At 38.2% G+C, this 12,563-nt stretch overlaps 1 protein-coding gene across 20 annotated transcripts in view; it reads left to right on the forward strand.

The window, feature by feature from the left end:
• The window catches only part of LOC126267316 (longitudinals lacking protein, isoforms H/M/V-like), a 416,839-nt gene that overhangs the window by 211,295 nt on the left and 192,981 nt on the right, over positions 1–12,563 (forward strand). The window contains exon 7 of one of the 20 annotated variants that reach the window (XM_049972542.1): positions 8,463–8,826. The exons of 17 other annotated variants lie outside the window; for them this stretch is intronic. In XM_049972542.1, the coding sequence (XP_049828499.1) occupies positions 8,463–8,707 (245 nt within the window). In that variant the 3' untranslated portion in view covers positions 8,708–8,826. Of the gene's footprint in view, positions 1–3,521; positions 3,610–8,462; positions 8,827–12,563 lie in introns of those variants that run through there. 2 more of the 20 variants (XM_049972511.1, XM_049972618.1) reach the window with 2 other exon arrangements.

Genomic DNA, 12,563 nt, shown 5'->3' on the forward strand with positions numbered 1-12,563 from the left:
ACTTAAGTCTAGTAACAGTTCACTTCAAGGAATGCTGGAAGAGTGTCTTTTGTTTGGTGAAGCTGCAACATTTCTGTATGGTGATATCTCACCACCATCCGAATAACAAGATGTCAGTTGGCATCACTTCAGACTGTTGTTCCACGTAGCGCAGGGCGACTTCAAATGCAACATAGCCATTGGTGTGGCTCATCATTGGTACGATCTTGGCCTCATCATCCTCATCACACTCATGCACACAGAAGAGTCTGTAACCACCAACTGTTTGTCTGAATTTAATCACTCAATTATTTCCACATTTTCTGTGTCTTCACGGCCTTGCAACCTTCCAATTGAATTACACAATGGGTGATTGTCCACATTACCAAAATCTTCAGTTTCTGTGTCAGGCCTACTTTTGTGTAGAATTTTTTTCCGTGACTTAGAAATTTTATCTGACTTTATCTCACCCTTGGACTTATCGATCCAGTACACAACATACTTCACAGTCACTTTCTTTAAAGTTCCTACAGTGTTTTCATTGCCTTCTCAGTGCGAGATTGAGTGTAGCAGTCGCTGACGATACTTTCTCCTGAGACACTGCAGAATGCTGTGATCTATTGGCAAATCAAACAGATATCATTTAATGGGAGAAACAAGGCACAGATGCTGTCACACTGCAATTCTTGTACACTTAGATGTAAGGGTGATTTATCATTGTCAAAGTAGCTTTGTGTGGCAGTATCTTTAAAAAACTTTTTGCACTCCAGTACAAATGAGTTCAAAAAAAAGTTCGTGAATATTTCTGATTTGTTCAGACATTATTTTGACGCATGTAGATAACTGGAAGAGCTGACATGGTTACATTCTTGAATGCTCTTGGCTTGGGAGACTTCCCAATCACAACCAGTTTTAGTTTGTGATTTCAAGTTGCATTTGAAGCCACCATAGCTGTTAGCCGCTCCTCACCTGTTTTGTGTCTAGGACCACTTCTTTCTTCCTGAGAAGTAAGTGTTCTTGCTGGTAACATTTTGTTTGAAGTTCAAGCCAGTTTCATCACAGCTGTAAATTTGTTCATTATATAAATTTTCTTCAGTTTTTTTGCACTATACTATAAATTCTGAAACAGTCTCAGAGTGACCTAAGATCTTTCTCCACATCCACCTAGTTGATGTATTCCATACCTCCTCTTCTACTTGTGAGCCAGCCCACACTAGTAGCAAAACTATTGTATACCTCCTGCAGTTGGTTATTAAAAAACAAGGCTTTCTCCTACAAGACAGCCAGAATTTGGGGCTGCCTCCTATTTTTATTTCATAAACATATGAACACCACCTCACTTGTTTTTGCGAATTCTGACTTCTTTGTAGTTTTTCAGTTAACAGATTCTTTAGAGCCTTTCTTTGAAGAAAACTGTTGCAATTTAAATTGGTTTCTTTGCCAGTCACCAACAGTAGCTTCAACAATACCACATTTGAGAGCAAGATTATTTTTTGTTTCTCCTTAAGTTATTTCAGTGCTTCTAACTAAACATACAAAGATACAAATTTCCTTTCTTTGTTACAGCATTTATTTTTAGAAGGTGTATAAATAAAAAAATTCAACAAATAAAACTAAACACAACACTACTGTACCAACAGTGACGAATCTAAAACACCACTTGCAACAAAAGGCTTGCTTGTGTAAACAATTAAAAACTGTTTGCATGGGGTCATTCACACGCACACTTGCGCCCCCCCCCCCCACACACACTATGAGAAGTGAGTTCTTAAACAGGTATGGTGTTGCAAGTCGTTGGGGCAAATGGATCAGAAATCAAGACAGTGTACAGTAGGCTTTGTTTTGAAGCTCAGATTTATCGAAAACTTGTAATTCGAACTATCAAGACTCTTCAGATAGAGGAATAACATCTCATCTGCCCAAATCTGCTCCCAAACGAAAAATGAGGGTAGCAGAGAGTCAGCATTTATTTCTACATCTACATCTACATGATTACTCTGCAATTCACATTTAAGTGCTTGACAGAGGGTTCATTGAACCATATTCATACTATCTCTCTACCATTCTACTCCCGAACAGCGCGCCGGGAAAATGAACACCTAAACCTTTCTGTTCGAGCTCTGATTTCTGTTATTTTATTTTGATGATCATTCCTACCTATGTAGGTTTGATTCAACAAAATATTTTCGCATTTGGAAGAGAAAGTTGGTGACTGAAATTTCGTAAATAGATCTCACCGCGACAAAAAACGTCTGTGCTTTAATGACTTCCATCTCAACTTGCGTATCATATCTGCCACACTCTCTCCCCTATTATGTGATAATACAAAATGAGCTGCCCTTTTTTGCACCCTTTTGATGTCCTCCGTCAATCCCACCTGGTAAGGATCCCACACCACGCACCAATATTCTAACAGAGGATGAACGAGTGTAGTATAAGCTGTCTCTGTAGTGGACTTGTTGCATCTTCTAAGTGTCCTGCCAATGAAACGCAACCTTTGGCTCGCCTTCCGCACAATATTATCTATGTGGTCTTTCCAACTGAAGTTGTTCGTAATTTTAACACCCAGGTACTTAGTTGAATTGACAGCCTTGAGAATTGTACTATTTATTGAGTAATCGAATTTTGGAACTCAAGTGGATCACCTCACACTTTTCGTTATTTAGCGTCAATTGCCACCTGCCACACCATTCAGCAATCTTTTCTAAATCGCTTTGCAACTTATACTGGTCTTCGGATGACCTTACTAGACCATAAATTACAGCATCATCTGTGAACAACCTAAGAGAACTGCTCAGATTGTCACCCAGGTCATTTATATAGATCAGGAACAGCAGAGGTCCCAGGACGCTTCCCTGGGGAACACCTGATATTACTTCAATTTTACTCGATGTTTGCCATCTATTACTACGAACTGCGACCTTCCTGACAAGAAATCACGAATCCAGTTGCACAACTGAGACGATACCCCATAGGCGTGCAGCTTGATTAGAAGCCGCTTGTGAGGAACGGTGTCAAAAGCTTTCCGGAAATCTAGAAATACGGAATCAACTTGAGATCCCCTGTCAATAGCGGCCATTACTTCGTGCGATTAAAGAGCTAGCTGCGTTGCACAAGAACAATGTTTTCTGAAACCATGCTGATTACTTATCAATAGATCATTCCCTTCGAGGTGATTCATAATGTTTGAATACAATATATGCACCAAAACCCTACTGCAAACCGACGTCAGTGACATAGGTCTGTAGCTCGATGGATTACTCCTACTACCCTTCTTAAACACTGGTGCGACCTGCGCAATTTTCCAATTTGTAGGTACAGATCTATCGGTGAGCGAGCGGTTGTATATGATTGCTAAGTAGGGAGCTATTGTATCCGCGTAATCTGAAAGGAACCTAATTGGTATACAATATGGACCTGAAGACTAGCCCGTATCAAGCGATTTGAGTTGTTTCACAACCCCTAAGGTATCTACTTATAAGAAACTCATGCTATCAGCTGTTCATGTTTCAAATTCTGGAATATTCCATTCGTGTTCCCAGGTGAAGGAATTTCGGAAAACTGCGTTCAGTAACTCCGCTTCAGTGGCACAGTCGTCAGTAACAGTACCATCGGCACTGCGCGGCGAAGGTATTGTCTGCGTCTTGCTGCTTGTGTACTTTACATACGACCAGAATTTCTTTGGATTTTGTACCAAATTTCGAGACAATGTTTTGTTGTGGAATGTATTAAAGGCATCTCGCCAAATTTCACGCGTCTGTAAATTTTAGCCAAACTTTGGGATTTCTCATTCTTCTGAATTTCGCATGCTTTTTACGTTGCCTCTGCAACAGCGTTCGGACCTGTTTTGTGTACCATGGGGGATCAGTTCCATCTTTTACCAGTTTATGAGGTATGAATCTCTCAATTGCTGTTGCTACTATATGTTTGAATTTGAGGCACATCTCTTCTACATTTGCATCGTCAGTTCAGAAGGAATGGAGTTTGTCTCTAAGGAAGGCTTCTAGCGACACTTTATCCGCTTTTTAATTAAAATTATTTTGCGTTTCTTTCTGGTGGATTTGGAAGAAACGGTATTGAGCCTAGCTACAACAACCTTGTGATCACTAATCCCTGTATCAGTCATGATGCTCTCTATTAGCTCTGGATTGTTTGTGGCTAAGAGGTCAAGTGTGTTTTCGCAACCATTTACAATTCGCATGAGTTCGTGGACTAACTGCTCAAAATAATTTTGAGAGAAAGTATTTAGGACAATCTCGGAAGATGTTTTTTGTCTACCACCGGTTTTGAACAAGTATTTTTGCCAACATATTGAGGGAAGGTTTAACTCTGCACCAACTATAACTGTATGAGTGGGGTATTTATTTGTTACGAGACTCAAATTTTCTCTGAACTGTTCAGCAACTATATCATCGGACTCTGGGGGTTGGTAGAATGAGCCAATTATTAACTTAGTTCGGCTGTTAAGTATAACCTCCACCCATACCAATTCGCACGGAGTATCTAGTTTTACTTCTCTACAAGATAAACCACTACTGACAGACACAAACACTCCACCACCAATTCTGCCTAATCTATCTTTCCTGAACACTGTCTGAGACTTCGTAAAAATTTCTGCAGAACTTATTACAGGCTTTAGCCAGATTTCTGTACCTATAATGATTTCAGATTCTGTGCTTTCTACTAGCACTTGAAGCTCAGGGACTTTCCCAGCACAACTACAACAATTTACAACTACAATTCCGACTGTTCCTTGATCCAAGCATGTCCTGTATTTACCATGCATCCTTTCAGATTGCAGCCCACCCCATACTTTCCCGAGGCCTTCTAACCTAAAAAAACCTCCCAGTCCACGCCACACAGCTTCCGCTAACCGTGTAGCCACCAGCTGAGTGTAGTGAACTCCTGACCTATTCAGCAGAACCAGAAACCCCACCACCCTATGGCGCAAGTCAAGGAATCTGCAGCCAACACAGTCGCAAAACTGTTTGAGCCTCTGATTCAGACCCTCCACCCGGCTCTGCACCAAAGGTCTGCAGTCGGTTCTGTCAACGATGCTGTAGATGGTGAGCTCTGCCTTCATCTCGTAAGCAATACTGGCAGCCTTCATCAAATCAGATTTCCGTAAATCCATTGGATTACTGCACAAAATATAGAGAAATACGTGATATTACAATAGTCATTTTACCTACACCACACCAACTACTTACTGTCCACTGAGAAAGAATTCTACAGAGGAACACAAAGAAGAAAAATGGATCTCAAGCCATCATACCATGAGATAAATGTATTGTTTATTCTGACATTCTTTAATTATCTATAAGATGATCCTAGATGAGCACCACATCTTATTTTTACATAACATTCTTGAGCAATGAAGATCTTCTTTCTTAAAGATGATTTACCCAAGAACATTACACCAAATTATATTATTGAATGAAAATGTACAAAACATATCACCTTACCGATTTCCTCCTTTCAAGGTTTTTTATGATACTCAGTGAAACTGTGGCTAAACTAAGTTGTTTTTGGCGTTCCAAATTTTCTTTTTCCCCAGTTTAAATTATGATCAGTATAGATACATAAGAATTTTGAAGTTTCCACCCTATTTATTGTGTCCTCACCACGTGTTAGATTTATTACTGGTAAAGTACCCCTAGATATGCAGAACTGAATATGTTGTGTCACTTTAAAATTGAGGGTTGAGACCATTCAGAGAGAACCAGTCAACAATACTTTTAAGAACATTGTTTTAGAATTTCTTGTTTCTGTATGTGCACTTGGATTTATTGTAATATTAGTGTCATGTGCGAAAAGAATTAATTCTGCTTGTGGTATAATAGACAAAATATCATTTATATATATGATGAACAATAGTGGACCTAAGACTGAACTTTTGGGAACCCAGAATACATCCCTAGTCCATATTGGTTGAATTACTAAGTACACCTTCCTACATTGTTTTGGACAGATAGGACATTATCCATTGGTTGGGTATACCGTTAGTCCCATAAAACTTCAATGTATCAAGGGAAATACTGTGATACACACTACTAAATACCTTAGAGAGGTCGCAGGAAATACCACAAGCTACATTTCTGTGGAGACCAGTCTCTTTATAGCCACTGACTTCTCCACCAAACTTGCAACAATGAGTTACTATATGTAATTAATGAATAGAAAACTGAGCAACTAGACAGCACATACTGGTTTCGGGTTTTCCCAAAGAAGTAATTATGACTGGATCTTTATCCTGTTATCACATTTACATCGCTAGCTCACAAATGAGGGACACTGTTCTGAGGTTTTTTTTCCATTCTTAGCCATTGTGATTCCCAATAACTGATAATGTTAGCCATTTAAATGAATGAAAACAAGCATTGTGAATGTTCCACAAAACTGTATTTTTATTATTATTTATAGGTTTTCTGTTTAGAAGGTCAAGTTTCACCATTGCCTTACATATTTCATAAGAGCATCTCTGCTCCTCTTTTAAAAAGCTTTACCAAATTCCTGGCTGTAACTTTAGGTGTTCAGTGCATGCACCTTTAAAACCTACATTTATGGGTATAGTTGATAGTATTTATGATTGGGAGAAGTGCTGGCCTTTCTATGCAGAGGATGTGGAGGTACCATACTGTCATCCTCTGGCAATACCCCAAGGAGCATGAGAATTATAGTATCTTCCTTATTTTGTTATCATCAATATTCTATACTTACTATACAATGGATGTGGCTTTTGTAAATCACCTGTTGTATGTAGCCATTTTGGATTCACGTAAATAATGACCTAATGGCAGTTCGTTTCAAACAAATATAAATAGTCACTTATGTGTGGACTGGCTGGCTGAGAGAGTCAGAGTTATAGTGAAGTTGCTGAAATACAGAAAAGACTGTTTACCAAAATAACTTTTCCAACCACTGTTTCCTAAAATTGTGCATGAGCAGTGCAACACAATATGTCGAAAACTGTGTGTATAGATATAATCAGGAGAGAACCTTGACTACTGATTGTGGCCTCAAAATCCACTTGTAAATGTAATCAGTGCATTTGATACAGAATGAACATATGACTTTGAGGTCACTGGAATAGGTGAATCATTTTTACGTAGTGAAAGCTCTTATGTGTGTAAAGACTGTGTGGATATTGGTATTTCAAATCAACTAGTTCACTTACCCAGCAGAGAAATAATAGTGGATCATACAAAATAACATTCTTGGAAGGAACAAATCACTCACTAAAGAGCACAATGAAATTCAGGAAACAATTTAGTCATGGAAGTTTACATAATGTGTACCAACTTGGCAAAATCTTGTTAAATTTCTTTAGAGATATAGGCTTCAAGGATCATTTAGATGATGCTGGGCTAGAAGTGAGCAACAACAAGTGGTGGTTTACAATGTTACCATCATCCCATCATCACCATTTCATATCTTATTCCTGCCACTCAGGCAAGTTGAAGTGCCATCTTTTGATGCACAGGCTCCCTTTCAGATGACAGAGAAAGTGAAGTTGTGGAGTGGTTTCATAGTGGATTGTTTTTTGGGAGAGGCACCGTTCAGATGTCCATCTGATAAACCAGAGTTAATTCTTTCCCCCAAAGTCACACTAAGGCTGACTACTGGGATGGTTCCTTTGGAAACCTGCTATCGTTATCCAGTCTAGGCTTGCGTTCAGTGTCTTATTGACATCATCGTCAAACAATGGGATGTTGAACTCATCGTCTGTCCTTCTTTTGCTGGTGAGATGAACCACCAGCCTGTGCTGTATGTTTGAGACTCGTATCAGTGTGCCATGTTTTGATGTAATATAATTTCTTTGCTGGCTAGAAGACAGCACATTGTTTGTCTGGTAACTTGCCCTCTATTTTATATAAAGTGTCAAGTGGTATCTAAATTTTTGGTGGATCTCCCAACAGTTTCCCAAACTTTTAGAGAGTAGCATTTAAATTCTCTTCAGGTGGATGCTTCTAGCCTCTAAGCATGTAATTTGCATCACTTTGGAGCATCTTTTGTATTTTAACACTGTACCAAAAGGAAGAAGGGATATGCATATCACATCCTATAAGATCATGCGTAGTAAAGCACTATGTTATTCAAGCCAATATTCATTTGCCTTTCTTTTTTATTCTTGGTGTACCCTCCATTTTTTAGCACTGCCATTTCCTTTCTGTTTTGATTTTTATGATTTATTTAAATTACTTTGTGTACAGTTTGTTTAGTTGCTGTATTTTATTTATCTGTGCAAAGGTGCTAATGATCATGTTGGTTTGCACCTTATGCGAGCAACAAGAACAACAACCAGTCAATCAACAGCATATGTCTTGGTGGCTTAAAGTCTTCTGTCATTATATTAATTAGCAGATTTTCATGTTATTACTGTTTCCATTAAATCTCTTGGCGGATTAGAGTTTCATGTAGTAGAGTACCTGCAACATAAAATTACTCCTTTGTCATGATTATCGAAAATGTGTTGTTTGTAGGTCGTATTGCATATGTGGAAAGTCCTCGTGGTGCAAAACAACTGCTGCATCAAGGATTCTTACATCAGCTGCAGAGAACTGTTGGAAACAAAAAGTATTGGAGATGTATTAATTACGTTGATAAACTATGCCCCGGACGTTGTGTAATGGAAAATAATATCTTTATAAGTAAAAGTGTTCCTCATAATCATGATAATCATTATGAAAAAGTGTGGAGGCAGTACGGTGCCAAAGAACAGTGTTGAAAGTATGGTAGCTGTAGTCCTAAGGCTGTGCTTCCTATTATAGTTTGTGGAAACTTTCTTTGTATGAAAGGTACAAGTGCTGGTAAACTTGCTGTAGCTATAAAATAATATAATAATAATAATAATAATAATAATAATAATGGCTTTTGCCATTGCCCTTTTGAGGAAAAAAAACTTCTAAGATTGATTTATTTATTTTCTCAGTAAAATCTTTCCATTAGATATATTGTAAAACCAATATTGCACAAAAAATTGTCTACAGTACAGTAGAATTAGATTATAACAGTGAATATTTTATAAAGAGGCATTGCTTGACTTGTATTGCAGACTCACAAGCTATTTACACAGTTTCATGATCAAGATACTGTGACAGTCTGACGTTCTATAAAATCAGTTATGAAGTGAGTAATAGGCCTAGATAAAAAAAAAAAAAATGTACATGTCTTGGCAACACGTTACACAAACACTTTAGTGGTAAAGGAAGACCACTCACTGCAAAAACGGAAGCCTTGAGGCCTCAACCGGCACACACAAAAAAGAAAGAAAATTTGCTAGCTTTCAGAGCAGTTCTGTTTGACCTAGAGTCAAAAACCTCTCTCTCTCTCTCTCTCTCTCTCTCTCTCTCTCTCTCTCTCTCTCTCTCTCTCTCTCCTGATGACATCAAGAGACAGTGTGGTACTGGGGTGCAAGACTCACAAGTCTCTCGCAGTTGACTCACGCATTATGTGGAACTGACCTTCTTCTCGGGTGAGATGGCTGTGTCGATCTTCACAAACTCCTCTTCTCCGAAGACTACAGATCATTAAGGGAATTTCAAGATAGACTTCTTGTGTACTCTTGAAATGATTCTGTACTCTCAGGATACTTTTGTTCAACTCTGTTATATTTTCATCTCCACAATAAAACAACTTCACAAGTTTCACACAAGCATTCAACTCTCGTGAGTCAACCCCGTCTTGGACCATTAGAAACTAACAAATACAATTATGTTATGTTTGGTTTAATAACCACTATAAAACCAGTTCTTGCTGCTTGCAAGTCCAACACCAGAAAGTCACATGTAAATGTCTTTTGTTTCATACATAATTCATTTGTTCACAACAATACAGTCATTACACTGTCAAGGAATATTGTGTGCTTGCTCCTTGTACAGGACATGCAGCTTCTCAGGGATGTGCTGCAAACACTTGTCCACACCGATCAACCGACACTATTGCCGTATTCTCCCGATACACATCCATCCTCCGCGCACAGAAACTGGTGGCAAGGTACACATATCTCCACTCTCTCACCCTCTTACTTAATGTAGCAAGTGTCGAGATGGCAGAAAGCCGAGTGTCTCTAAAACTTACCCCAAAATTCTCAAGGCACTACACTACCAACCACCAACCACCAATACCGCTACACTACCCACCCCTTTCAAAATCGGTAACCCCCCCCCCCCCCTCCCACTCCATTTACACCACATTAAGTAAAAGGCATATAATATTCTATAAAAATAGAAAATTATACACTACAATCACTTGTCTAGTTATTCAGTTTACACTATATTTCATACATACATAAAGTACTCTGTTCAATTTATCACGTCTAGATATCAATTTGTTTGAATAGTACCATAATATTATACTTTTCTCTCAAATAATATTATATTCGTTTATTTCATGTCTAGAGATCACTGTTCACCTGTGATTCTCTTAAATTGGTCCCAATCTTGTACTCATATCTGGTTTCCTGCATACTAAAATTATAGGATAGTTTAAGAATCCAAGAATAGATTACAGAGTAGTTTAATATTTGAAGGGAATTCGCTGCAGGAAAAAATAGTACAGAAGAAACAATGAAAACAACGGGATCTGATGGTCGTCACTCTGCCCGTTAACACACAATGTTAACGTCTCTGGGGGACAGATGTGACTCCGCCCGGATCCTATGGATCTGACATTAACATCGCTTGAGCAAGTGCATACCAGTACCTCTCATTAAATTTTGTGTGAAAGTCTCCCCACAACAAAACAATTACCACCTTACTACGTAACCCGATAGTAGGTAAAGCTGTCCTACTTTCTACTTTGTCATGGAAAAGTTTGAATTCTTTCCACAAGTTGTCCATAATCGTGTTAGTATCATTAGGTTCAGTAAAAGCAATACTCGCAATGTTTCCAGAGATTATACTCTTGGTTATTTCTCGACCTATAATTATCTCAAAGAACACTTACATTTATAATGTCAAAGTTGACTAATATTTCTTTAAAATTTTGTTCTACACTATTTACTCACGCACTGACAGCTCGTGTAGTAACAGCTTGTATACTGACACCTAAAAATTTCGATTGAATTATCAATATTACTTCCATAGATCAATCTGTGCTCTCCATCATGTCATCATATGACAAAATTGCAATCTGTGCTCTCTTTCGAGATATTCATTTCCTGTCTTATGGAATTAAATTTAACATTTCATACATTTTCACAAATTTTAATTTTCCACTAAATTCAGATTCTACATTATTACATTTATCATCAATATCAAATTCTAGTTTTTTAGTTAAATCTTGAAGTCGCTGATCCTGTTTCTGCTTAAGTTCAGTAAATAGTTGATTAACATTAAGTATTCAAAGAACTAATGAGTTCACTCTTTAAATCTAACTTCAGATTTTCTACCTTATTATTTAAAGAGTCAAATTCAGTCTTCAATAAAACTGTATTTGCTGCTTGACTGTTCAAGGTTTCACTCTGATTACTTAAAATTTCACTCTGAGCGTCTAATTTTTCATTTAGAGTTGCTGAATCAGCCTTCTAGTCATCCAACTTAGCACTTTGGTCATCTAATCTAGCATTTAGTTCTTGTTTCAAGGAAGCATTTTGAGCATTTAACTCTGTTCTTTGATCATCTAACTTAGATGTACTAAACCTATTCCTCTCCTTAGAGTATCATTCTGGGCTTTAAGTAAATTTACTAATTAAGACAAGTCTGGCGTTTCCCTAGCACCCTGATAGCTGTGACTGGTTCTGCTAGTTTTTGTTCTTGATCCATACTCATTTTACTCTCAGCTCTTATTATCATTAAAACAAATCACCTCTACATATAATAACTATAAAAACAGTTTATTCTTCAACAGTCCATTCAACTTTACCAAATAGTTATTGGTTTTCGCTCACCCGGCGTAGAGTTCTAGCTGCGTTGATGAATGAGGCGATGGTGAGCGGATGTGTAATCAACGCCGGTGGACAGCAGTGGCACCGGTGATGTCGGATGTTGGTATGAGCATCAGCGTCAGCGAGCAGATGCATAGCCAGCACTGGTGAGCAGCAACTGGTGCAGTCGGCCTCAGTGGCATTAAGGTATTGGTGTCAACTTGATGTAAGGGTGTGAAAACTGCTTACTCTCCACACCCAATATCCTTAGTTGAAGAGTTGAGCTCTTCTCTCCAGTTTTCTCCACTATTACTTTCTCATGTCTTTTACAGTGTTGTTTTTCTTTCATTTGTTTATTGAACTCAATACAATTTCTGGAAACAGTTCTTGTATCTTTTTAGGCCTAGTTGCTATGGCAACGCCTACTATCTTCTTTCCGTTTCTGTCTTTAAATTCTCGTTTTCTTCAGATCCTGTTGTGGTCGCCACATTCTAACAGTCTCCGGACGACATCAAGAGACAGTGTGGTACTGGGGTGCAAGACTCACATGTCTCTTGCAGTTGACTCACATATTGAGTGCAGCTGATCTTCTAGGGTCAGACGGCTGAGTCAATCTTCACAAACTGTTCTTAACTGAAGACTGTAGCTGTTTAAGGGGATTTCAAAATAGACTTCTTTTCTACTCTTGAAATGATTCTGTACTGTCAGGATACTTTTG

The sequence above is a fragment of the Schistocerca gregaria genome, chromosome 1, assembly GCF_023897955.1.
Source record: "Schistocerca gregaria isolate iqSchGreg1 chromosome 1, iqSchGreg1.2, whole genome shotgun sequence".
NCBI lineage: Eukaryota > Metazoa > Arthropoda > Insecta > Orthoptera > Acrididae > Schistocerca > Schistocerca gregaria.